Source organism: Clupea harengus, chromosome 18, assembly GCF_900700415.2.
Source record: "Clupea harengus chromosome 18, Ch_v2.0.2, whole genome shotgun sequence".
NCBI lineage: Eukaryota > Metazoa > Chordata > Actinopteri > Clupeiformes > Clupeidae > Clupea > Clupea harengus.
This window is the reverse complement of record NC_045169.1, coordinates 3,237,534-3,265,179: the sequence shown is the minus strand read 5'-3', so window position 1 is coordinate 3,265,179 and position 27,646 is coordinate 3,237,534. Positions and strand designations below refer to the sequence as shown.

Below are 27,646 nucleotides of genomic sequence, written 5' to 3'. Positions count from 1 at the left end.
AAACACACAATAAACAACAAACAATAAACAATCAATTGCAAGTATATTTTGTCAAACCTTTTATTTTATTCTATGGTAAGTCCTCCTAGGTAGGCCTATGGTAACGGTGTGGTACAAACGCCAACATAGCCTACTTGTTAATTAGAAATTGCAACAAGTAAAAATAAGCGCCAAAAACTGTTAGCTTCAGAGTCAGCTTCAGATGTTTATTGAGCACAAGCAACTTAACACCGACGCTGACACACACAGGATGGCATGGGCATTTATAGGCGCGCAAAACAACAGAGGGCAAGGATGGCGGACATCACCCATAATGCTTTGCAACCAAACCTTTGATTGCATACAGGAGGGAAGTTGAACAGCTGGCCCTGTGGTGCAGTCGCTACAACCTGGAGTTGAACTCGCTCAAAACTGTGGAGATGATAGCCAGCGGACTTCAGGAGGAGCCCCCCATCACTGCCCCCCCTCACCATACTGAACAGCACTGTGTCTGCTGTGGAATCCTTCAGGTTTCTGGGTTCCACAATCTCCCAGAACCTGAAGTGGGAGCCAAACATCAACACAGTCATCAAAAAGGCCCAGCAGAGGATGTACTTCCTGCGCCAGCTCAGGAAGTACAACCTGCCTCAGGAGCTGCTGATTCAGTTTTACACTGCAGTCATTGAGTCTGTTCTCTGCACATCCATCACTGTCTGGTTTGGATCGGCCACCAAACTGGACAGGAGCAGACTACAACGGACAGTTAGGTCTGCAGAAATGATTATTGGTGCCGACCTGCCTACCATCCAGGACCTGTACACCTCCAGAGCCAGGCAACGGGCAGGGGAAATCATTACAGACCACTCACACCCTGTTCCAACTCCTCCCCTCTGGCAGGCGCTACAGATCTCTGTACACCAAAACCACCAGACACAGGAACAGTTTCTTCCCCCTTGCCCGTCACTCTAATGAACAGTTGACAAATTATTATATTATATTATTATATTATATATTATATTTATTTATTTGATCCAAACTGTTGTGTTATACTGCATATTTTCAGTTTAAGTACATTGAGAGCAACTAAACCCAGAAAAAAATTCCTTGTATGTGAAAATGTACTTGGCCATTAAACATGATTCTGATTCTGATTCTGATTCTGATTCTGATTCTGATATGTGGGCCACTGGACACATGATGTCCTCTGAAAACCAAAAGGGTGAGATGTATTGTGACGCGGTGTGAACCCTGACAGTTGTAGTGCACCTCTTACCTCTTTTTCAACAGCTACCAGGCTGTGCCATATGGCTTGCAGAATCCAGCTGTACCAAAGATACAGTGTGTGGATATAATCAGATGAACTAAGTAGACTTCAGAATCATTTAGAACCTCATCAAGTCAGGTTCTTGTTTTTGTCTATCTGGGTCTAAAGGGCATTTATAGGTGAGTAAAACAACAGAGGGCAAAGGTGGCAGACTCATTACACCAGGGCCATTACACTAGGGCATAAATCATAACACACATTGAGTCTGATGATCACTAACAGAAGGACACATTCACTAAAACCAAAGAGACATTCGAAATTAGGACACTACACACAGGGTGTGGTGAGATGGTTTAAAAGAGGAAGTCTTCAGAGGAAACTGCCTTGCCTCAGTACAACTTCAACAAATGATTGCTGACGCGGCAGGCATGTTCTTTGACTTAGGCCAAGGCCTTCTCTACCAGCCTCGGAAGGAACTCCTTAGCCTATAACATGATTAATGTAACAGTGGGGAGTGTCTCCCAATGCTTGAAAGGTGTGCATTTTAATGGTGTGATGGTAAAACAAATTCTTCTATGTTGAGACACCGTCTGGACAAAGTTTTATGTGTTCCCCTATGACTACATTACGTCACTGACAGCAGTGCTTTTGGTGTTAGTTTTGATGTCCCTTTCAGAAAAAAAAAAAAGTTATTGTTTCTCCCAAAAATGACATGACATTTCCGTGACATTGGCAGAAATTATATATATATATATATAAAATGCACTACGCATCTTTAACTTGTCCCTGCTAAATTGCTGGTCACATCATTTGAGTCAGCCAGGGAGTTCCTCTCAGCCTGGGAGTTGCCCTGTGCACTGAATTGTGACACATTAGCGCAACACTTTAAAATACTTTTATTTAAGGTATTTTTATAGTCTATTGCTGAAGTAGCATTTAACACTATGAGGGAGGGATACATTTTAAAAATAATTCAGCAGAGGCAGGGAAATCCCCTCCATCCCCCCTGGTAAATCGCACCCTGACTACACACGAATTAAACAATAAAACACACTTGCACAGCACTTTGGCACTCACACGCCACTCCACACATACCCGGGAAACAAAAGACACACACACATCACACACACATCGCTGCACGTTACATCTGGTAAACCGCATCTGACAGTCTCTCCAACACCACACATGGCCTGACCCACAGACTGGCTTGCTTTGGGGATACCCCTTCTTCCGCTCGGGGCTGAAAACCCACCTTGTATGCCCCGGGCCCCCTTGTGCCTCTTTGAGATGTAGCGGTTACAGCCCTCCGGCGACCGGAGCCAGTGGAGTGTCTTGTGATGCCGAAGTGGTCCACCCCACAAACTCATGGACCACTCGGAGAACTTGATTAAAAAAGACTCAGAGGCAGTGAGACAGGTAAGAATGGGCAGTATAGAAAATGTCAGTAGAAACCTTACTCCAGAACACCATAGGGCCCTCCGCCGCCTACAGAACAATGAAAACATTGTATTGAAACAGGCAGACAAAGGTTCAAAAATTGTTCTATTAGACCGTAGCCAATATCTACGGGAGGCCTATAGACAGCTCAATAATACCAACCATTACAGTAAACTCACCCATTCTCTCCAACAGGGAACACAACTCCTTCAGAAGCCAATCCTAGAACGGTTACAGGAAGAGGGTTTTATAACAAAACGGCAAATGCTTCACCTCTCAGGCCCGGATAGCCCACGCTGTAGACTGTTTTATCTTTTGCCAAAAATACACAAGAAATTAGAGACATGGCCTATCCCAGGCATTCCCCCAGGACGACCAATTGTAAGTGATTGTGGGTCGGAGTCATATAATATTGCCAAATATATTGACTTTTTTCTTAATCCCTTATCACAACATCATCAAAGTTACATCAAAGATACATATCATTTCATCTCCAAGATTAAGGATCATTTAGTTCCAGTAAACACCTTTTTCTTTACAATAGACATTAACTCATTATACACGAATATAGATACTGAGTTGGGACTCCGGGCTGTGAGGGAAGCTTTTGACAATTTTCCAGATCCTACCCGCCCAGATAATGCTATTCTGGATCTCCTGCGTCTGGGGCTAACTAAAAATGATTTTGAATTTAATGAACAACATTTTTTACAGATCCATGGTACAGCTATGGGTAAAACTTTTGCACCTTCCTATGCTAATATCTATATGGCACACTGGGAAGAGACTGTGTTCCCCAAGTGCCGGAGGTTACCAAAAATGTACCTCAGGTACTTGGATGACATTTTTGGGCTCTGGGAATATACCTTATCTGACTTCCATGATTTCATTAACACATTAAATTCACATCATCCAACAATTACAGTTACACATAATATACAGAATACTGCAATAGAATTCTTAGATACAGAAGTTTTCTTTATACAGGAACACAACCAACTTAAGAAACTCGCAACCAGAGTCTTCTTCAAAAAAACAGACACTCATGCATTACTCCATAAAACATCATACCATCCTAAACACACATTTAAAGGCATTGTAAAATCTCAAATCATCCGATTTCGGCGCATTTGCTCCTTGGAGGAGGATGTGGAGATTGCTACCAGGACACTTTTCGCAGCACTCCGTCCACGGAGTTATTCACGTCGTTTTCTTAGATATATTAAATCAGAAGTCAGACACACCTTCACCGCATACAATTCCAAACCTAGAACAAAAAAACAACATCCGTTAATACCATTTGTACACACATATTCCACACAACTACAGTCATTTAATAAAAGATTAAAATACAACTTTACCCAGCTCCAGGAACAGGTTCCAGAGTTGAAGGACCATAAAGTAATTGCGGCATATAGAAGAAATAAAAACCTGAAAGACCTACTGATCCATACACGCTTGAACAGGGAAGATGAAGATCATTTCTTCTTCATATTCCCTTCCTATGCACTGAACTCGGTGAGTGGTAAGGGCCTCCCTATTCATAAAAAAATAGATCCAAACACGCAAAATGTGGTCTATGCTATTAAGTGCATGACCTGTGGAGCGATTTATATAGGGGAAACAATGCATACTATGGACATTAGATTAAAACAACACCTATACTGCATCCGCAAATATAATAAAAAAACAGTCCTATATACACATTTTCAAACTCATTCCGTAGACCATTTAAGGATGATGGGGTTGGAGACAAGGTTGGCTTGGAATAGGAGACAGAGACAGAACTGTGAGAGGAAGTGGATTAGGGGGCTGAACACCTTAGAGCCGTGGGGTCTTAATGAAAGATGGTGATTCCATCTTGTCCCTAGGCCTTTTCACCATTTTACACTGGTAGAACCTAAGCCTAACCCTAACCCTAACCCTAACCCTAACCTGACACTACACCGGTCCTACTACAAGGGGAATATCGATAGAGTGGGACACATGTGCCAGTACATAACATCTGTGGAACAGATACTTAAAATTACACCTTATTTGAATTGATGACACAGGCCCCAAGAAGCTACACAGCTCTGCCACGCTGGGGGGGAACTGGCCAGTCTCTCCCAGCTGCGGCCTTCCCCCCCTAGAATGCTGTCTCTCGTCAGAACAGATGGCAATTCTTCAGGTGAAGGTGTAGCCCGGCTCGGCGGATGACTTGGAAAACTTCTCGTAGATGGGACAGGGCACTCTCGAACTCAGCTGCATTTACGAAGAGGTTGTCGAGGTAGACAACTCAGTGGCTCAGGGGGCACGCCAGCCAGGACCCATTGCAAAGGCCAAACGGGAGCACTTTAAACTGCCATAGCCCCTGGTCAACGGAGAGAGCAGTCCTTGGGTTGGGCCTCTGGAATCAGCTCGACTTGTCAATAGCTGTTGTGTAGATCAAGGGAGCTGAACCAGTGGGACCTAGATGTCATTGATGACGTTGTCTATGCGGGGCAGGGGACAAAAGCACCAGGAGCCATCTTTCTTTTTCACCAGGACAGTGGGCTGTTCAGCTGCTGCCCGCTTGGCTAGGGGCCGCCAGGGGCGAAGGCGGACGGGGCTGGCGAGTCCAGTGTCGATGTCATGCTGCAGCAGCCTGGTTTGCGTGCAATCCTTGTCTCTGGCAGCAAAGTTGTCAGCAAACTGTTCTAGAGGCTCTTTTAGTTGGCACTGCTGGCTGGGCTTTAGCCCCTCATGACTCCTCTGACACAGCTCGCTGATCAACTGCCTGGTCTCCGATGACTCATGACTCCCCTGACACAGCTCGCTGATCAATTGCCTGGTCTCAGATGACTCATGACTGCACTGACACAGCTCGCCGATCAACTGCCTGGTCTAGCCTAGCGTGATGGGCCAGATGATGGAGATGGTGGACCCTGTGTCCACCAGAGCACGGACTGGGGTGCCCTCGATGTTATAGTCCATGTAGAGCCCACAGGTCTGGCCCAGATGCCCAAGTCGCAACTGCTCTGTTTGGGGGGGAGGAGACGAGGGTTGAGAGCAACAGTCCTCCCACTGTGCCGCCTTCCTCTAGTTTGAAGCTGGCATGTGACACACCACATGACCCACTTCTCTACATCGGGATCAGCCCTGGGAGGAGCTCATGGATCGGCAGGAGCTTCATCTTGGCTGTGGTAGCTGCTTGGCAGATCGCCTCCACCTCCCTCTCGCTCTCCTCACTCTGTGCCAGCGAGAACCGGTGCTTGTGGACAGGCTGACACAGGACGTGCTCCACCCGCTCGGCTTCCTCCAGGACCGCAACCAGAGAACCGGGGAAACTAAGGCAGCAGACCACGGTTGAAGGCCTGAAGCGTGAGCTCCTCTTGTTGGGCGAACATCGGGTAACCTCTGCCAGTGTAGAAATGTAGGTCAGACAACTTATCGCTAACATCATTGACATTTGACAACTAAGCGCCTAGAGACAATTGTATTGTTATGGCGCTATATAAATAAAATTGAATTGAATTGAATTTAATTGAATTTCCAGGTGTGGTCACCAATGTGGCGACACCTCTGAGTCAGCTTCCTGTCTGGCGTTCTTGCCATTTAGTGAGCACACAACATACATATGAATTAAACAGTAAACCACACTCATCCGCTCACTTGCACACACATCACTCCACATGTACCTGGAACAACAGACAAACACACATTGCAATATTTTCCATGTCTTTGAGTGTTGGTGTCAGGAAAATTGTGCAAAAATAAAATGAAATAATTTTGCTGCTAAGTGATTGGAATTTTGAATATAAAGAAATAATGAAGTACCTATTAAAGTAATAGTGAAAGAAACCTTGTGTTCTTCACAGTTTTTTTCTTAATTTTATATTTCATCCAAAATATATTCCTGTTCCTTCATTTTTAATTTGCTGTCTGTTTTCAGATGATTGGTTGAAATGTTTGCACGTTTACCATATTTAGTTTGAAGGTTGTAATGTACCACATGCATATCTAAATACTATCCCAATCTTTATACTCCACATGCCTTTACAATTACTTTTGTGGCATTTGTTCTATCGTTCTCTACTAAATTATTACCCAAAACTTGTTATACCCAGTGGATACCTATAATTTAGTAGGCTGGAACATATTTTTCTGCTTTTCTTGCTTATAAGAGTGATCTATCTGTGGCCTTCCTGATGAAAGTTATACCTTCCACTGGAATGTTCTTGCAGCACGGTTGAAGCATTGTTTCTAACTTCCTGTTCTCTAGCATGTTGCTTATAGCATATTGTAGTCTCATTGGTTAGTATTATTATGAGGAACAGGACATTTGAATAATGAGTTGCATGAACAGGTTTGGGTTAGGATCGGACTCAAGTCACGGTTGAATGACATGACAGAAGGCTGTTAGTTTGGAGCGATGTTGACGAGTGTGCTGTAAATTGGTTGTGTAGGCAGTAGTAGCTTGTTGACTACTTGTAATAAGCCATCACAAAGTGTTACCATTACCAGAGTGGCCATTAATCAAACAAAGTGTTTGTTTTCCATGTTTCCAATGAAGAGAGGGATACGGCATCTTAAGCATGAGGTCAATGACTTTAACAGCAAAGTCAAGCAGTTGTAGAGTTCAAGTGACATCAAGTGAAAATGCGTTGAATCAGATACTTCTAGAACAACAGGAAGTGCTTTGAATCAGATACTTCTAGTTGTTTGAGTTGTTAGCTGTTTTCATGACAATATAGATCATCAGTGGTGCTTTGCATAATTTTACATGTATACACACCGTCTTTATTATAACTGAGGTTACTCTAAATCTTAAAAAAAATAATATGGGTAGAACCTGACAACCACAGCAGACTAGTCATTACAGGCTACATAAAATGGGTTGGATCAGAACTGTTGCAAGCAGAAGAATCGACAAAAACTAAGAAAGGCCATGTCCTGTTAACCTGGGCATTCTAGCAGTGCAAGTCTAGGATGTACTAGTATTGCCAGTCTGCAGTTCAAATAGAGCCAATCACGCATATACACACAAAGGTCTCATTATAGGTCAAGGCATCTTTATATCCCATGACACAAACACGAAAGCCATTCCACATGGATTTGAAAAGGATAAGGATGTTACTACAGCTGCTTATTGTAATTTTAGTTATGTCATTTTTATTAAATTATAGGCACATTATTGCTTGAAAGACTATTGTCTTGATCGGAACTCATGACTAAGCCATAAAATGTCTATGTTAAAACCCAAACTTGGAAGACTGAGTCTGCATCTGAAGGACTGTCATTCAAGGCACTATTGTCATAATCTCACTGGTTTAACATACAAGTTTAACATCATTATTGTCATAATCTCACAGGTTTAACATACAAGTACCAGAAAACGCTCCTGAACCCCAAACTGTAAGGCCAAAACAACGAGGAATTATTTCGGGAGGCTTTTCAGAGCCTCTGTCCGTTGTTTCACTCCCCCGTTCCCGGCCTCTTGTTTAGCCGACCTTTGGCAGATATCCCTGGGCAGATGATCGAGACAGAGGCTGCCCGGGCCAGGAGGGGAGAAGAAAGGCTCTTTGTTGGAGCAAGGTCCATGTGCCCTGGCAGGTTTGGGTACTGCATTGACACTGAGTGATGTGGTTAGTCTCTCAGCGCGCTCGGGCCGCCTTGGCACGGCTTTATCTCTCCGAGACCGAGAGGCCTCCGTCGCTGAGCACACACGGGGATGACTGTAGCGTCAATTGTAGGCTCTGATGACAGTTTTCAGTGTGGGGGCCCACGACTGATCTGAGGCAATGATTTTCCTGTAGGTCTTTACAAGTTGTGTGGAACATAGAGAGCACTTTCATTGCACTAGAAATACTCTCAAAAATGAGGTCAACTTTAGTCGAGGCATAAACCTGTTAATGTGAATTTAGCTGTGTGGTTCTTGGCGGTCTGCATTATAGTAACGTTAAGTGGGGGCTATCTATAAGCAATCATTTATGTCCTTAAAGTCAAGTAAAACACTGGATAAGTTAGCATTTTCTACTAGGCCCGCTCACTGCAGCATACTTTTTAGTTTCTGATACTCTTTTCTGAAAAAACTGCACGCAATACTTGCTCCACCGCAGACTCTTATCTTATCTTACACTGCTGTCTGTGTGCACGGTCAAATCTAAACTTGAACACACAAGCCATCACTTGTAGATCTGAGTTGACGTTGATGGGGAAACCGTGAAAACCACATCCGGACGCAGTCACATACTCTGGTCTGAGATCACAACAGCCTCCCTTCACAAGCCTCCAGGGACCCCAGACCCCTACAGGCCCCCGTGAGAGCCGCTGAGAGCAGGCCAATAGGCTGCCCTACAGCATGTTAGTCTGTTCTCAGAGAACAAACCCCCTGGGCAGATTACGTCATTCCATGACGTGAATGACAGGTACAGGATATGTTCCAGTCTCTCACTCCATACTATGGTGGAGCACTGGCTTTGCCAACACGGACTAGACTTTGCTAATGGTGTAGCTGTGTTACAGAAACCAGATACTGTGTGATTATTGTTGCGAAATACGTGCAAATGGGAAGAAGTGCATTGTACTCATTTTAGCGTTAAAGTTTATTCTAGGGGGCTAAAGTATCAAACATTACAAGGTTGTTGTCACACAGTACAGGCAGACTGGTCTGGAACACGTCTTGTGTGGCTGCTAAAATTATGTAAACCAAGGCTTTAAAACTATGACTGGAAAAACAGAGGGCCTGAATGGCTTAATTCATACACACAGTGTGCTTATTCATTTCGGTGCAAAGAGAGATGGGACCTTTGTGCCAAATAGTGAGCTTACTGCTCTCTGCAGGTCTTGCAGGGAATATGTGCCAATTTGATTGGTACATACTGAGGGAAAAACTAATAAATATTTTTCACGGGCAACAAGAAATACAGGAAAAAGGCGATACAATTCACAAAGTACCTCTTTTCACGGCTGTGCCGTTGACACGGGCTGATGCAAACATGAGTTTTGCAAGTTGGCTGCACAACACGTCTGTCATAACGATGAGGGCTGAATGCCCAAACATTATGTGCACTTGAAAAAGTCCCTCTTACCAGCCCGGAAAACAAACAATAATTCAGCCCTGCCTAACCTGTCTGATCACTACTGCCAACCTTACAGCTGAAGAAAGTGGGAGAAATCTCTGCTTCAATTTTAAGCATTTCATTTTGATGTGTCTTGTTTGATGATTTTTTACAATTCGTTTTCTTAGGGAATCACTGTCCTTTGTAGGTTTGCCTCACAATGTCATGGAAGACATTCAAAGACTTGTCTTGTTTTGCAAATCAAATCAGTCCATATCCTTCCTTCACTTCCCTTAATTGTCAGCCCATTGTCCTTCCTCGACGCCCAACTGGAGACACATTATTTATTGTTAAACACTGTCTTCATAGTGGCCAAGTAAGCAATCTGTTTCTTCATACCTTCCTACCTCACAGCTAAATAAATCTAATACAAACAATCAGAAACGTACATCCCTATTGTAATATACTGCATGAACTTGCATCATAGGGGCCGAGTAAGCCATACAGTATGTTTCTTCCACACCCTGGATCCTGTAGAGTTTGTCCGCTTGAAACATTAATGACAGTGATTATGAGTGGGGTAAGCTCTGAGGTTGGCCCCTCTGTGAAATGCGTGGCATCCATATAATAGGACATGCTAACTTCTACTGTCAGCACTGGGATGGGGCACCTTGGGGCAACAGCAATGTCCCTCGACAGTAAGGGTTCACCATCCGTGTGTTGAGTGGCTTCTATGGTCCCACGACATACAAACATCTATTATGACAAGCAGCAAAAGTAAAACATGTTAGCGTTGCATATACCCTCTTTTAGTGGATGAATGCAAATGAATGTATTAATGTTAGCAGCAAGAGGTAAGGAGCCATTAAACAGACTCAACACAGAACCACTAACCAAATGACAAGACGGTATGCGGACATTTGACCACGGGATATGTGGATAACTGCACTGAGTGCAACTGTAAAAGACCCATAGCTAAAATGAACCTTCAGTCCATATCAGGGGTCTGGTTCCAGCTTTACTCTGCAGTTATCTATATCCCACAGGAGCAGTGTGACACGACCATGACGCAGACTGGCTTAGTGTACTTCACCCCTACAGCTCCCAGGCCCTCAGGAGCTGATTTTGCCTATATTTTCCCAAGGTAATCAATTAGAAGCCACTGCCACTTTTTTTTTTAGTTTCCCAGTAGAAGCACGTTGCTACACTACACAGTCAAGTTCGTGAAAGTAGGCTTAACTGTCAAACTCGTGCACAGCTATTTACCACCTGCAGGTGGTCATATATCCAACTGGTCTCTTGGTAATACCCTTAACTGTCAATGGCCATTAGAAGAGTGCTTCTCACTTTACAAGTAGGTATACAGGGGACGCAGGGACAATGCTACTTCCCAGTCTGTCATTGAGAGTATCACCTTGTCATGGATACATTTCACTAAGTTGAATTGCATGTTGAAAATGTTTATTAAGACATAAATACCAAAATAAATATAATACACTGTGTTACAACAGAAATTCAAACTGTTGTACAATGGTTGCAGAAGAAAATGATTGTCACAAGAAATTCATGAAATCTCTATTCAAGTGTACCAATGAATAGGCTCTGGTATTCCTTACCATCTTCTGAGATGCTGAAATACAATCATAATGGTTTTCTCATAGAAATATCTTTACCCTGTACTTTTGAACACATCTCTTTCATTTTCTTTTCAGAGCCATCTCAAGGCACAGTCTTTACCAAGCCAAGCTTCTTCATTTTGCAACAAAATTCAAGAGGTAGAAGAATTTTCCATGTTTAAGGTGGACCTATTATGCTTTTCCACCCCCCTCTCCCCCCACACACACCTTAAGTGTGCTATATTTCTTTTTGTGCATGTAAATGGTCTGCAGTCACAAAGCCCGAGGTGCATGCCCTGAGGGAGGAACGCTCTCCTGCAGAAATGCCTCATTGGAGTTCCAGCCTTTTTCTGAAACATGATGACGCAATCTCAAAACACAATCCTCATTGTTCAATAACGATGTAATTGTCTGCGTAGCTGACCAATTAGAGCACACTGGGCTAATCTGGAGTCGGGGGGGGGGGGGGGGGGGGGCTCAAAGACAGGAGATCTAACAAAATCTTTCAGACAGAGGGTGAATAGAGAGGTTCTGTATAAGAAAAATAATGTGTTTTTAGATCACTGATACATGTAAATCTATTCCCGTAGACCCCCCAAAAATTAAATTATTAACTTTGAAAATGCATAGAAGGTCACCTTTTATCACCTCACCTCAAGAGTTATTGCCATGTGCATTTGTTCTTTTACCATAATAAAATCTGTAACTAAACTGCAAGGCACGAGGGTTATTTTCTGCCAGAAACTGCTGACCATGCTGTGTTAGCTGTCAAAGCAGGGACATGGGCAGCCATTTCAGTGACAGCAGAACGAGACTTCCAGTATTAAAAATGGCTGGTGAATTACATTGTAGTAAGTGGTGTAATTAAAAGTACATTGGTTTCAAAATCTCCAAAAAGAAAGTTTGAGATATAAACATACCCCCTTCACCCCATAGAAAATGTCTTCTGCTGAGTTTTGTTAAGACACTAGCTTTGCCCAGTGTTTTCGTTTTTCCTCAAGCTTCTCCTCCAGGCATTTGATGAGGACGGGATCCACTTTAGGGTCAAACTTATTGGCAAACCAGTGGCCGTAATTCAGGAGCCACCTCAACTCTGCCGCCCCATAGATGCACACACTCCGCATGTGAGTGCCAGTGCACGAGGGGTACAGGTTGCCTTCCAGGTAACTCCACTTCACCAGCCGCGTCTTGCTCATCAGGTCCGTCACATCTGGCTGTGACCGGGGGATCGTCCCCGGCGCTTCTGGCACCCGCACTAGTGAGGCCCAGAAGTGCTCGTCCGGGGAGTAAGTGTCTGTTGACCACGCCAGGAAGTCCAGTGCTAGCTGGCTGTTCATGGCATAGCTCACCAGGTCTCTGGACAGGACAAAGTAAGCGCTACCAATGAACATCTCGATGCCGTGGGGAGGGGGGTCTTTGGCATGTGAGGTCTTGACTGGGATCTTTTGATACTCGTAAGGCACGTCCTTAAGCTCGTGCTGGAACTGGAAACGCTTCTTTTTCACCTCGCTGGGCCGGCTCGTCTCCAGCATGTTTGCGCCGTTAAGCTTCTTCAGTTCTGACACAAGCTCATAATTAGACCTCAATGGGAAGTCTTGTCCACACAGATTGATGACATACTTCCACTGAACGTCTGAATGCAGCAGGTCTGACAGGCAGTTCAGGTCTGCCTTCAGTCTGGTCACATGAGCATACTGTACTGCCTCTAATTTACTGGCAATGAAGACATTTGGAAAACACTTCACGAGGCTCTTCACTGCAGCGATGAAGGATTTGGAAGACTTTTGATCGTAATGGATACAGTAGATGTTATGGGGAGCATAGATAGCGCGGAGGATCCTCTCCACCATTGGCATATTCTTGTGCACTACTAAGGAGTAGGCAAGAGGGAACTGCCTCTCTTCCTCAGATGCAGTGATGTCATTGTAGGCCCTTGCCTCAATGTACTTCTGACAGTCTGCTGTTAACTTGACAATACTGTCATCTTCCAAGTCCACTATAACTTTTCGCCTTATTTCCAAAGACTTGCCAATCTCCGCCGGATCCAGCTGGTATATGGCTGAGCAGTCAATGTCCGGTTTATCAGCCTGGGTGTTAAAGGGGACTGAAGTGATTCCATATGGCTCGACGTAAAAGGTGTTTTTTTCCACTACCTTGATGTGGACGAGCCAAAGTACGCACACAATCAGGATAAAGAAAGGAAAAATTGTGCGTTTATTTTTCAACTTCTTTAGGAAAGACCATCTTCTTATCATTCTGGGGAGAGAGAAGAAATCAGATGTGACGGATAAGTAGAGCACGTTTGAGACAGTACAACAACTATAATGCAGACTACTGCATTCCAAGAGTATGTTGGACAAAATAATCTTAACAAAATAAAAACAAGAAGCTACAAATAAATGATTAATTGGCAGAAGTTCCAATCAATGTTAACTCAAATTCGGTTATGCACTCAAGTCACCTATTTAAACATAAATGAGGCCAAAGCTTTGTACACTATCAACCAAATAGAATCCAAAGGTCAGTAGAAGTAACAAGTCAATCATGAATTGTTTTTATGGTTTATGTTTTTATGGTTAACAGGGAAGTATTAGAGCCCAATAACGATCCAATCACCAATATTGCCATACTGCTTACCTTGCACCCTTACACTGCCTGAAACTTTGTCACATGCCATTAAAAATGTGTGTCTTGCCTTCAGACAACCTGAGGATAGAGAAACAGATCGAAGACTGGCTTAAAAAATGTGTTTGTTTTCTTAACAGCTTTTTTATGTTTTGTAAGTAGCACAATTGATGCGTTTTGACAGGAACACAAGCGGAATGAAAAGACAGGACAGAAACACAAGTAGAATGTGTTATATTCCAATTGTATATCAGTTGCAACCATCAGGCACAGCAAGTGAAAAGCTGGCATTTTCACAACAAACGCTGTAAAGACAACTTGCAGAAAACCTCACCACTATCCCACTATTATATTGGTTTGAATAATGTATGGCTGTTTTCTGCAAGTTTCTTTACAGCGTTTGTTTTGCCGTAAAATTGAGTTAACCCCTTCAAACTGACATATTGCAATTGTCCACAGCCACCGTTACAACTGTCCCCGACACACGTTTAAATAGAAGAAAAGGCTAAACAAAAAGTGTTACAACTGTACCCGCTCTCCCTAGGTATCCGACTACATAAACATAACCAAACATGAAGGTAACAAAGCTTAAGCCTTAAAACGGCTACTACTTACAGACATCGCGTCCGGACTCATGACTAGATCCGCTCATGGGAGCAGCAGGCTGACGAACTCTCGAATCGAAGTGGTAGGTAGTGACTTATGCAGAGGTAGGTGTGGCAAAGCGGCGAGCTGCAGTCTCAGCCTGACGAAGTCGAAGTGCGTCCTCTCCAGTTCTATCACAGTTTATACTCACAGTTCCCGAGAATGCTCGGCTCACTAGACCAGTCTAACGCACGTTAAACCTAGCGAATACACGTTTCAATCGTTTTTTTTCTTAAAATATAGTAACAGAGAACAAAATATAGCACCTTACTCTCACGCGAGAAATATAAATGTCTCATCAACTGACAGATGTTGAAGCGCACTCAATCCAACTGTTACGTCTCTGTGGCCAAATGGAAGATGAATACAAATAATAACCAAGAGCTGTTCATAAAAATATAAAATTATTACATTTTAATAGTTTTTAAACACAAGAAAATCATCATGGATTTTATTTCATCTGTATAAATCTTGTCAGTACAACTGAACACGTATCTGCCTTAAGAATACATTATATAAAAAAGGGAAAAGTAGAAATCAGTTCTACAGGGATGCTGCTTCAAAGCCCCAATCCTCACTCTTTGTTATAAACTCCCAATAATGGTCAATGATGTGTGTAGGTGCAAACTCATCATTGCATATCAGGTGGATGGACTTGATTTCCAGGAAACTGCCGCTTGTATTTTTCTTAATCTCTGTGACAAAAACAAAAAGATGCAATGTTATCTTTCACAACGTTCTATACTGTTGCAAGTGGATACTAGTTTTTTTTTACTCAAATGTCACAATAGACAGTGCTGAAGCGTCCACAGATGGACAGTTGAGATTATAGATTCTTCACTGATAGACCTTTTGGCTGTGGGGCAAGAGTTCCGGCTTCGGCTCTTCCTGTGTCGTCAGCATTCAGAAGGTAAGCACTGAGAGACTTGGACCTGAAGGTTATCTGTCCACACCAAAAAAAAAACACAGAGGACACTTTTTTTGTTTTTTCCCTCCAAATTATATCCGATTTCTCTTTTATGATGAATTATTTTCTCCAGAATTGACCTATTTTAGAAAAGGACAACACTGACAGATAGATCCTCTACACAAAGAATTTATAAGTCTCTCTTTTAACTAATTTCTTGGCATGCAACTTCCGTTAGGCTTTGATGTGATGGGTTCAGTAAGACTGAGGTGGCTATGGCCTAGCCGTTTGCATGGCTCTGCAGTGCACTTCTAAATAATTCATTTCCAAAAGCTCTTCTTTGCACTGTCTGCATAGACTCACACTGACAGCATCGCCTGGACTTGAAAAATTGCTACATCAAAGCACACTCTAGTGTTAACGGCAACACCCTTTTGACTTCCACATGCCATTTTCAACTATTCATTCAACTTTGAGGACACACACATTTCATTTACTAAATGACAACTTCCACAGCACACAGCATACATTTGATCTAACAAAAATATGTTAAGGGACAGAGGTGGAATGAATAAATAACCTTTTTCCATGCATATGTTGAGGACACAGGAATCTTGTTCCCCAGAATGGACTCAACCCACCGCTCGGGGGTGACAAAGTCTTTGCCGTTTATGTCTCTGATGGAGCCGTCGTGTAGAAGAGATGCTTGGTGGCAGGAGCCCTGGAAATGACATCACAAGTAAGGGTCTTGCACTTGGTCTTAAATAGGGTTCAAACGAGGACAGTCAGGGCATTAGGGCCTAGCACAAGAACATCTGATTTGGGCATTTACTTTACCTTCAGTTCAAACTCTAGTGCATTCTTTGCCGGCAGAAGGACTCCTTGTCTTACGAGGGTAGCTAGCCGGTTGCTCTCCTCTAGCTTGCTCCCGTCACTTAGTGATGCACCACTGCCCTGTGCCTCTGGTGGTCTGTCTTGCTGAATGTCACTGTTCATGTCTTCAGCGTTGTGGTGGGGGTAAACTGGGCTCAAGGACCTGCCCTTGACATCTCCAGCATCTTCAGGGCCAGTGCTGGATTTCAAACCGTTCCTCTTGGTCTTTGATGTTACCGATCTTTCGTCAGGACCACCGCTACTGCCTCCAGCGTCGGGCACTACGGTCTCGTGGTGCGAGGTGCTCACATTGCACATCTGTGCCAGGGCCAGTGAGACTGCAGGGGGTTCCAAGTCAGTCAGGCTTGTTTGAGAAGCGGGAGATGGAACGGGGAGAGGTTGAACTGCGGAACTGCGGGGAGATGTTGAAGATCTAAGGCTGGAAACGGGCTGTTTTTTAGGCGCTACAGGTACTCTACATTTGGAGAGGCCAACAAAGGCAAAGCTCTTCCCTCCATGGTTGACCAAAACAATGCCCGACTGGCCCTGTGGAAGTGCAGTGGGTAGAGATAAGGTGTAGACGGGCACTGCTGACAGACCGGCCCCAGGCAAGGATTTAGTGCTTTGGCAATGAAGGCCATCCCCTCCTTTCTGTGGATTCTTTAATTCTGTGAGAGTTGATTCAGAGGAACTGGAAACAACTTGATCTATTTTAGAAATACACATTTTTAGATCCTTTGCTATCCGCCTGTGATCAGGCTGGATGGAGTGGTTGTTCAGGCTGCCTGTTGCTAAAGCATTCATCTTTTTGGAGGCAGAGGTGGGAACTTTCTGAGTGTGGACCTTGAGTTTCAACTCACTCTGCTTCTGCAGAAGGCCCAAAAGGCATTTTTGTCGGGAGGCCAGAGACCTGAGGCTGTTTCTCAGAGTGCCCTGTTGAAATGAGTCGGGAACCATCCTGGTATGAAAAAGCACACAGCATACAACATTTATGAGAGTTTACTCACGCTGCACAACAGATAGAAAAACAGGAACTTCACACACATTGACATCAAGAATAATGGGGGGAAACACAGACAGCTTCTCAACGTGTTTCCTTCCCCAAGAGCCCTATTTCCTGTAGGGGTGGAGGTTATTTTGCCACACTGAATAATTTAATGCACACTGCACCAATACCTGTACTTATTTGTGAGATCATCTTTAGCGGCCTGTTGTTTAATAAGCACTTTGTTCAGCTTGGTCTGCATCTGTGACCATTCTGCCATGAATTTGTCTGTGAAAAGCATACATTAATTATGATTTTCTTCAACGGATATGAAAATGTCATTTATATTTAACACCAGGGGTTTGCAACCCTACCCAAGGGCCAGTGTCTCAACAGGTTTGCCTTTTCAACAAGCTCCTCATTTCACCTACACCTCACTTCACTCATTCAATCAACTGGTCTCAGTTTTCAAATCATTAAATGTATCTTGTGTGGTCCTGCCTGGTTGGATGGAGAACCTGCAGGAGACTGGTCCTGTGATATGGCTGGCCAACCCTACCTTAAACAATTCAACCAACAAATATAAACAGCACAGAAAGCAAATATAAACCAAATTCCATTTAGTGGCAGACTCAAACTTTTGAGCTAATATTAAAGAGTTGACAGGTCATTCTGTGTTTAGTCTATACTGTACCAAAATAGGTTCTGTACCCATCTGTTGATAGTGCTTGCTTTGTGATTACACTTTTCTTTTATTTTCCGCTCTTATAACATTACTGCCCCAGACATCATATGGAGCCGTGGAGCTGTTCTCGAGGGTGGGGAAAACTATTAAGAGGCCATGGGGCCGACTACATTCGTAAACTGATGAAACAGTTACAACACGGATTGAGTATGAGAATGAGTTGATGTGGATAAATCATTAGATGCATGTGCCATTTACCTTTATCTTCTGATTTATGTAATTGCCAGGCTGTCATGTCCATCTGCCTCCTTTCAACCTCCTGCAGCATCGCCATGATGGAGTCCGTGGGAGCGGCCTGGTTGAGACAACACCAGGGGATGCACACCAGGAGAAGACATTACATAACCCTTAATTACACTTCACACTTTTGGATTTCTTTCATATTTGGTTACTTGTAAAGCACTTTAAGCTGCACACGCAGCCTCACAGACACAGGCATCTAAATGACATTGAATTATGATTATAATGATGTGCATGGGAGCTCACACACTGCACTCACTTCTCTCTCCGTGGTGGTAATCCTGCTGGGCTTGCGGTTCTCTGGGTCTTCCTCTGGTTTACCCTCAAGGATTCTGGGAGAATGGCTTGGCTTCATCTGGTCCGTGACCTCTGGGTAATGGAAAATCAAAATGTACCAAAAATACTAAAAATGAACCCTCTAATAAACAGCAGGGGCAGCATCCCCCCTTTAACTACTTCAGTTTGATGTTTCCACACTAAGCATGCACTGCCCCACTATCCCTAAACCGTTGGCATACTCCTTCCACACTACTGAGAAAGAATGTGGAAATAGGCAATGTGCACATTTTGCTAGAAGTGCATGCTCATGTTATGAAACAGATTAACTTAAAAGAAAAAGAATAATGGGCACCTTGAGTAGGCTGACGTGGACGCACCGCTGTCACTAGAGGTCCCTTGAATGTTGAGAGCAGCTCTTTGATGTCTGCATGACAGGCCAAGTCCAATGCAGTTTTCCCCAGAGCATTTTTATCTTTAGGGTTTGCTCCATTCTGGAGAAGAAGCTTTACTACCTGTGCAATAATAATATATCATGGTTATTACTTAACACTGAGAAATAATCCACTCCAGTGACTGTGGATGTGGACTTCTTTCTGCCAAGACAGAATAATACAAAGAAAATCCGATCGTGGGAACACATTCATACTATTTGCAAAAGCTTTGCGCTTCATTGTCAGAACTGGTTTGTGCATAAAGAAAACACACATCCTTCGTTAAAACAAACAGGACATCCGTACTGTCTTTCTCACTTTTACATAGAGGGCGTTAAAGTTAATACAGGTCAATTTATTAACAGTATTGGTTGGGCGTGGTTGACAAAGGGCGTGGTAACTGTACCTCGTACCAGCCGGACTCCACGGCATCATGCAAAGGAGTCAGTCCCTCGGGCCCTCGGCTGGTGACATCAGCCCCGGCACACAGTAGCTTCTCCACCACAGCAGTGAACCCACCAGCGCAGGCCTCGTGCAGTGCCGTCCACCCTGTTCACAGAGGCACGCCACTCAGCCAACAGCACTAACATCTAACAAGCAAACGATACACAACCTGAATGACTTAACCTTAATGGCTAGTTAATGTTTATGTTAAACAAAAAAGCAGGAAGATGACTATTTAATAAGACAGGCTAACCTTTGCAGTGCAACTCTGCAAACACACTGACCTGCATGGTCTGCGAGGTTGACATCTATCCCAGACTCAATTAGAGCTTTGACCGAGGCCAGGTCCCCTTTCTTAGATGCGCGGTGTAGCTGAGTCTCCCCCAGGCCATTTCTCTTATGAATATTTCTCGGCTTGACCTTTGCCCTCTCCATGGTGACTAGTGTTTACATAACAACACAAACATAAGATATTGAAGGAGAGAAGAATGAGACAATAAGAACAACATGGAGGCGACTGGTCCAGAGCATAAACACACACACACACACACACACAATCAGGGTCAATGTTCAAGCTCAAGTGGGAAACAAATACCTTTACCAACTGCTGAGTCAGTCGGGCATCCAAATGTTTTGCTCGGCTGCCATAGTTTCCAACAGCCCTGTGATTTGGCTGAGCAGCTCTGTCTCCTCTTTTGTTTCGGTATCTTGGCCTTCTGCTTGTGCAAACCCTGACGGCTGGCCGAGGCGTTAGCGGCGAGGCTGCTCCCGGTGACGTTTCCATTAAAGGTCTGTGATTCACTGCCATTAGGAGGCACATTATAATTCCCATTTCTCATCTCACTGGGACTACACACCCCTGGGCAGAGGTCGAGGTTTGGCGTCTCATTCTCAGTTATGTCACGCTTCGAGTCGTCCGCCTGCGTGCACTCAGGCTCAGATATCATGGTGCAGTCAGAGTCACTGGAACTGTCGAGTTCTTGTACTTTGGCTTCTGTTTGGACTCGATCGGTGATTGTGACACAGTTTGTCTCAGTGAAAGCTGAATCCCCTGGAGTTTCAGTCATGCAGGTATCTGAGGGTAGGTGACCACTTGGTCTTTCAACCTGCACAACCTCACACAAACTCCTGACAGGCGTGTGTTCAGTGGCTAGTCCCTCGTTGGAGTTCACAATGAGTTCAAAGCCACTAAGCATGGTTGCCTTGTATGATGAGTCCATCGAGAGACTGCTGTTCGTTTGTGCACCTGGGGCTTCCCTGCTGTTAGGATGGGAGCAGAGGCTTAGATCTCTATCACTCTTTTCTGTCCCTCCAAAAACTCGTTTTGCCCTGGACCCACCCAACTGGCTCATTTGCATGTCACACTTCATTGGCCCTGAAGAAGAAATGCAAACATCGCTCGGGCTATTCAAAACACTGGGTACGTCTCTTTGTGTTTCAGACCCACCAGACCAACCGGCCTTTGACACGTTGAGGGAGTTTTGCCTAGTTTCCCCATTGTGGGTTTCATCCAGGTGTGGCAGGCCAGTGTGTGATATCTGAAGGCTAGGTGTAATATCTGATGGTTCGCTGTGTGCCTCAGAGCTAGCATTCCAGTGTGTTGACTGTTCTTCGCGACGCCACGCCCCTGCAGCACGCACTTCTGCGTTTCTCTCTGGTGCTCTGCTCCCTCCTGTCAGAAGAGATGGAGAGTGGCTGTCGTGTGAATCAGACGCCTCACCCATGGCCACGGATGACTCCATAAGCCTCGATTCTTCTCTCACGCAGAGAGCACTTTGCTGTGCTCTGTCTGTGTGGCATGCGAGTAAGGATACACTGCACTCCTGTGTGTTGTCCAAAAAACATGGATCTGTAACAGCACCGTTTAAACCAAAATCGTTGGAAATGCTTTCCAAATTGTTTGTAATGTCAGCACGCTCTGTCAGCTGTGAAACGCTGTTACAGTGTTCAAGTATAGTGCAGTCTGTGGCAGTGAAGTTGCTGACTTCCTCATTTTCAGTGGAAATCTCGGAGGTCACCTCCTTGCCATCCTCTTTTTGTCCCTTTCTGATGGGGCTAGAAGGGAACGTCACACTTATATTAGTGAACTCATTATCAGTGCCTAGGCCTGCCCCTGCCCCTGCCTCAGCCTCAGCCAGGCTCTTGTGTGGAGGACTATGAGGCTTCACCTCCAAGTCCATGCATTCAGCATTTCTCCCTCCCTGTTCATCTGTTAACAGTAAATCTGTTTTTTGGCCAGTTAGCGAGTCGCCAGTTAGCGAGTCACCAGAGCTCACGATAACGTTTCCTGACTCCCTCTTATCTGAACGGATGGTATCGCTCTGAGGGAAGTTCAAAGGGCTGTTCTGCTTCCCGTTGTCAGTGGGTTTTTTTCCAGTGGGTATGCCACAAACTGAGCGCACCGTCTGGTCAGCTTGGCAATCATTGCAAGAGTCCTCAGTGCTGCCTTGGAATGTAGCGGTGTCATCGCTCCCCACACACAAGCTCTCAGCAGGGCAGCAGTCAAGGGACTCCTGGGTGGAACACAAAAAATGAGAAAAAAAAACAAAAACAAACAAAAAACAAACAAAAAAACAAAACAAACCACTCAGCTTAAAATGCCACGTAAACACCACATGAATTCCTACTCTGAATGTAGAGGACACTATGTAATCAAATACAGTAGGTTAAGAGACTTTGAGGTAGTTTGCATTCTTTAGCTCCCTTTGCCTTAACACAACTACCTAACTTACCACATCTCTTTGTGGACAGACTTTCATATCTGGACGCCCTGGAGATGGAAATACAAATAGTTTACATACCAAAGATTCAGAGGTAAATGTACTGCACCTGTGGAAGGTAGCCTGACAGAACCCAGCACAAACAAAACCAGAAATGATTGTGCTCCACACTCCAACACAATGTGATACACTGAAAAGTTGACATAATCCTTACAGAAAAACAAAACAAATATTTAATTCTTTTCATATTTGTGCTTTTCAGTTATTTGCAGAGGTGGGTAGTAACGCATTACATTTATTTCGTTACACACAATAAATTGTACTTACAGGAGTAGTTTTAATGCAAAATACTTTTCATTCTTACTCGAGTTACGATTTGAAAAATGTACTTGTACTGCCTGGGGTGTGCGGATCGTAGATCTTTCCATGGGAATGACCTTTTACACATAAAGCTTCACAGTTGTTTTTTTGTTATTGTATTTGGAAGCCTAATATAATATAGCTAGCTAGCTAGTCACCAGAGGGGGATAGGCTATCGTTAAATGACTGTTAAATTATCGTTAAATTACTGTTAAAATGTACCATAGTCCACTATTTATTCAAGGTAACTTAATGATTACATTAAAATGATGTTATTGAAGTTAACGTTACTCATTGAACCACTTTCTCGCTAGGATCTATGGTATTATGGTATTTAATACACAGAAAAATGGCGTTCGCCCATTCGTCACTGCTCTGTTGAGTTGCTTTACATTGATGATAGGCCTACACAATCTGGTTATATAGGCCAGCCTACGACTTTTTTTTTTATTCGGTGGAATGTAATTTATTGCTTGAATGTGCAGACGGCTATGTTATGTTATGTTTGTGTCATTTAAAATGTTCTATTTTGGGCATAACCCCACATTTGAATATAATATACATGCCTGGTGCAATGAATATCATCATATAAAGTTACACACTACTTGAATAGTCATTTTAAGAGAAACTTTTTTACTGTTACTTATAAGTAAGTATTTTGATTGGTAGTTTTACTTTTGTCATTATTATGATAAAGTAACAATACTTTTACTTGATTACAGCTTTTGCTCTCTCTAGCCACCACCTGGTTTCAGAGAGGGACAGAGAGACACTATTTGTGGAAGGACACACGCTGAACCTTAATTGTCAGAAGTTTCCCAGCAGCAAATTAGTTTCCTCAAAAGGTGTCAGCATGGAAAAAAAAATTCTCACCTAACAGTTGTCCCTTTTCGCTTTGGGGCAAAACGTTTTCCAGCAGTTTTGCAACAGATGTATTTGTCACCACGTCTACGGGTGCCATTCCCAGAGCATTTTTCAGCAGTGGGTCAGCGCCATGTTTTAGAAGCAGATTAGCCATCTGGAAAATGGGTGTAGCTGGTCAATTCAGTCAGCCTGTGGGAACGGTTTTCTTTCTTCCCCAAATTCAGAGAAATTCAGAGGGACTAGAGTGCTTACTTTTTACTGTTTTCACAGTTATCTGTAACTGGCGTTATTTTTAAACAACTCCTTCACTTAAATAACTATACTATAACTGTACTATACCCCCCCCCCCCCCCATATGTCAATGTGACCCTCTCAAGAAAAGTAGTAGTCTTGTGTCTCGCTCCAATAAAAACAGGGCCCTATGACCCTGAATGGGGTTGGTTTCACACAGTTACCTGATAGTCTCCAAGGCCTGCAGCGTCGTGTAGTGGAGTGTCTCCATTGTGGGCAGAGCAATTGACCACGGCTCCTCCTCTGAGTAAGTGTTTCATTATGGTCACTTGTTTTGTGAGCACAGCTTCGTGAAGAGGAGTCCAACCTGAAACACACTCCAAACGCTGTCATACTGCCAAGGCCTTAAGCGGTGTCTAGAGTCATGGCTCTTTCCAATACATCACCAAAAAAAATCCAGAAGCCAGGCCATGCACACAGAATTCAAAACCTGCACACAGTCTATGCTCAACTATATTCCCCTTGGAATTCTGCTCAAACCAGCCTATAGACTTTGCTTCAGTTTGAGCCAATAAAAAAGCAGGAAGGTTGGTGTAAATCTATACCATCTGCCTGACCGACCAAGACTCTGAGCTGCAACAGGAAAGAGGTGCGGGGCCCCTTTTACCTGCATAATCAGGGATGTTGACGGAGGCCCCCAACTGGATCATGTCTCTGACTTCTTGCTCGTTCCCATTCAACACTGCTTCATGCACTTTTGTCTCTCCAAAACGGTTCCTCCTGTGGATCTGACTGAGTTGCAACATCCTTCTCTTTTTCGGTCTCAGTCTGGTCTCGCTTTCGCTTGGTGCTCCTACACAAGCAGGTAAAAAAAGTATTGAATGAGGCACATACTATAAGAACACTTTTAGATATATAGACTTAAACACACAAACAGGTTATTGTTCAATATAGATCTTTTTTAGTTATTGGTCAAGTTTTACATTTTCAAAGATACATTGAATATTGACAGTGGTGCTAACAGTAAAATCATTATTGGAGGGTGTATAAAGTTGTCAACATATATGCACACATCAACTGGAGAAGGAAGCAGGACAAGAACATATGTTCTACGTTTTTCAGAATCCAAGGATGTGTCTAAATGTAATTGGCTCCGTATAAAATAAATCACTATTGAACTAAATTAATTCTAAAAACCAAAATTCTATTACAACCACATAGGATTTAACTTGGTGGTAGGAAGCTGTCATATACTGTTATAGGACAACATACAGTTCCTGTTCATAAGTTTATATTTATGTGATTTATTTTTGTTACTTTTGAAACTAATACGAGCTTTAAAAGGAGTCAAACCTCTAGTGTCTCTGGCACTGACTCACACAAGTAAAGGTTCTGATGTCATTGGGCGTTTACGACCAATGGCATCAGTGAAATATTTGAGCTGCATCCTATGCCATTACTTTTAGAAGCTCTATGACGCGTTGAAGGTGCTGGTACCTCCCCGTGGATGTCATTGGCCTCTTCCCTTTGGGCAAACTGTACCTCACTGAAGAAAAAAAAGAACACACACACACACTCAGCATTTTGCTATGAATGCCACTTCTTTACCAGACGTGAATGCAAACTTAAAAATAGACCAATGAATTGACAATTTATTATTCATGAGACACCATGTACACAAGTGCACAACGTATTAAATGAATCTGTATTCCTGTGGTTATAGTTTGTATTCCCACTGTTAACCTGTGCAAAGTACCTTTGGGTGAGGCTCTTTAACGCTTTACAGTAAGCTGTTGTCCTTGCTCTCCCTGTTAGAATTAGACAGTAAAACAACACCTCACATATCATACCGAACAATGAACGATTTGTAACGTGACACACATTTGTCTTGAGACAATGTCCTGCTTGTGCAAACATGTCAGGCTTTTCTTTTTCTTAAGAAGATTTATAGAAAAAGAGACTGACACTGTTGGTGAGTGGGGAATTGTTGTGCTGAGTACGGGACCTCAGGCTGCTGTATGCTTCTACACAGACATTCCTGAGGAGCCCAATGCCAAGGCTGAGCCGTAAACAGAGCTGTGTTTCACTGCCTATATATTATACACAGAATTCATCCCGTCTGCCCACTCCGGGGGCAACAATACACGTCTCCGCAAGGCAGAACATATGGCAAGAGCACACGCTATTACCAGACACAGGACGACGTGTGGATAGGCTGGCCTTCTTGTTGACACAGTGACATGGAATTCCACATTTGCATGACTATGCACGATCATGACCAGATGTCAGCCAACACAAACTTCTATTTGGTCAAAACAGCCATATTTAAAAGGACATCACTGTGAGAGCATTACTTATTCAAAAATAAACGCTAAATAAAAAGCATACATTACTTGGCCTCAATCCAAACATTTGTCAGTGAACATCAAATTCTGTGATCACTCATTCTATGTCAAGCACAATTACGCCCCCTGCTGTTATGCACAAAGGACATTCTAGTTAGACATCTTTTCATAGGTACTTGGATTCCCATTTTCAGGTTGTCAATCTGCAACAGCATTAACATGCTTGTCTCACTTTTTATGATTATTATTATGTTGATTCAAACTGGAATGGCTAAAGGACATTGTACATTTCAAACATAATTCCTGTTTTAAGAATGCTATTTGCACTTTAAAATGTGCTAAGCAGGAAACATGCATTATGAATCGATGTCGTATGTACTTGCCTCTGTCTCTGGCAGGGTACTGTGTAGTGGTCGGGGTCTGCTGGCTTTCAGACAGACAGGTGACTGAGGATTGACAGGCCTCCACCACAGATGATCTTCTATCTTCCAACAACCTAACAGAGGTGTAAAGCAGAAACTGAAAAACACATTTCTTTCTTGTGTTAACAACATTCCACCATAATGCTGAAGCCATTGTATTGTCATATTATAAATGTACTGTAATGTTTTATCAACGTACTGAAGGTTGTCATTGTCCCACAATTTTCCTGAATATTTTTGAAGATAAGACATACACTGGACAGTAAGAAATGGGCAGGTAGGTTTAAAAACCTGTTATGGTGACTGTTCTCTTGGTCTGGGGGGATGTTAGACTCTGATGCCACACTGTGGTTGACCGCACCGTCAGCAGCCACTCTCTTCCTCAGCGAGCGTCTTGTGGGTGGATCTGATTGGCTGGACACAAGTGCTGGAGCAGAGGGCCCTGTGCACAGTGCCTGGCTGGATGTAGTGGGTGCTTCGTTGGACTGGCTTGCCCCACAAGAGGCCTGGCTGGGGCTGGCCTGGCTCCCTGCAGCCTTGACTCTTTCTGAGGCTTGTTTTTGCACAGCAGGCTGCTCACACTTTGGTGATTGCCCGTCTCCGTCTTGCCAAAACATTCAGTCCACAAGGAAAGCTTTAATCAAACACTTGACAGTGCAACAGGGTCACTTGCTTATTTGTTTTCCACTGAACTAAAATGTTAAGTCAATTAATAACATTATTTCTAATTCCCAAACTGATGCAAGCCAAAATTGAAATTGACATTAACAACAAATGGACCAAGTTAAAAAAAAAAAAGCAGACTTAGGCTACGTTCACACTGCAAGCTTGACAGCTAAATGCAGATTTATAACTCAGGTCTGATTTCTTTGTTTGGCTGTTCGCAATAAAAAAATAAATAAAATAAAAATGTGGCCAAGATCAGATTCCAGTGTGATCTGGTCAGTCCTGAACTGGCCCACATGCGCAAAAGAACAATAACAAAGATGTCACACGCAGCCAACTGAGGTCAGCGTTTGTGGCTTCATTTATAAGTTGGTGTGCAGTGGAAGCCAGATAATTGGTTAGCAGATGATAACGAGGATGAGGAGAGAGAGGGCCACATTTTTAATTATGGCTTTTTGTGGAGCTACTACTGTCCTGAGGTGCGTGTGGAGTCCTCCATCACAGCTGTCTTCCATGTTTGTAGTCACCAAGTGACAGAATTGTGAC

At 43.5% G+C, this 27,646-nt stretch overlaps 3 protein-coding genes across 3 annotated transcripts; all 3 read right to left on the bottom strand.

Annotated features, from left to right (window-relative positions):
* Positions 1-11,146: 11,146 nt before the first annotated feature.
* On the bottom strand, positions 11,147-14,782 carry gcnt4a (glucosaminyl (N-acetyl) transferase 4a). Its single transcript, XM_031585250.1, has 3 exons — positions 14,559-14,782; positions 13,956-14,024; positions 11,147-13,574 (listed from the first exon to the last, which is right to left on the bottom strand). Exon 3 carries the CDS (start codon positions 13,571-13,573, stop codon positions 12,278-12,280), a length of 1,296 nt encoding a protein of 431 aa, XP_031441110.1. The 5' UTR covers position 13,574; positions 13,956-14,024; positions 14,559-14,782; the 3' UTR covers positions 11,147-12,277.
* A 271-nt stretch (positions 14,783-15,053) lies between these two features.
* Positions 15,054-22,478, bottom strand: LOC105895522 (ankyrin repeat domain-containing protein 31-like). Its single transcript, XM_042710437.1, has 11 exons — positions 20,088-22,478; positions 19,777-19,932; positions 19,455-19,597; positions 18,970-19,129; positions 18,598-18,707; positions 18,297-18,393; positions 17,545-17,641; positions 16,333-17,326; positions 16,076-16,216; positions 15,438-15,531; positions 15,054-15,283 (listed from the first exon to the last, which is right to left on the bottom strand). The coding sequence occupies exons 1-11, from the start codon at positions 21,670-21,672 to the stop codon at positions 15,132-15,134; spliced, it is 3,729 nt and encodes a 1,242-aa protein (XP_042566371.1). The 5' UTR covers positions 21,673-22,478; the 3' UTR covers positions 15,054-15,131.
* A 926-nt stretch (positions 22,479-23,404) lies between these two features.
* Positions 23,405-25,574, bottom strand: ankrd31 (ankyrin repeat domain 31). Its single transcript, XM_042710509.1, has 5 exons — positions 25,424-25,574; positions 25,128-25,213; positions 24,335-24,520; positions 23,892-24,034; positions 23,405-23,590 (listed from the first exon to the last, which is right to left on the bottom strand). The coding sequence occupies exons 1-5, from the start codon at positions 25,513-25,515 to the stop codon at positions 23,411-23,413; spliced, it is 687 nt and encodes a 228-aa protein (XP_042566443.1). The 5' UTR covers positions 25,516-25,574; the 3' UTR covers positions 23,405-23,410.
* Between the last annotated feature and the right edge of the window lie 2,072 nt (positions 25,575-27,646).

Coding starts and splice junctions, on each gene's coding strand:
- gcnt4a (XM_031585250.1), bottom strand. CDS start 13,573: ATGATAAGAAGATGGTCTTTCCTAAAGAAGTTGAAAAATAAACGCACA.
- LOC105895522 (XM_042710437.1), bottom strand. CDS start 21,672: ATGGACTTGGAGGTGAAGCCTCATAGTCCTCCACACAAGAGCCTGGCT. Junction 19,933..20,087: donor TGACTCAGCAGTTGGTAAAG/GTATTTGTTTCC, acceptor TGTAAACACTAG/TCACCATGGAGAGGGCAAAG. Junction 19,598..19,776: donor CAACCTCGCAGACCATGCAG/GTCAGTGTGTTT, acceptor CTCTGTGAACAG/GGTGGACGGCACTGCACGAG.
- ankrd31 (XM_042710509.1), bottom strand. CDS start 25,515: ATGATATGTGAGGTGTTGTTTTACTGTCTAATTCTAACAGGGAGAGCA. Junction 24,521..25,127: donor GCGTCATAGAGCTTCTAAAA/GTAATGGCATAG, acceptor CTGCTTGTGTAG/GAGCACCAAGCGAAAGCGAG. Junction 23,591..23,891: donor CAGGCCTTGGAGACTATCAG/GTAACTGTGTGA, acceptor CCCATTTTCCAG/ATGGCTAATCTGCTTCTAAA.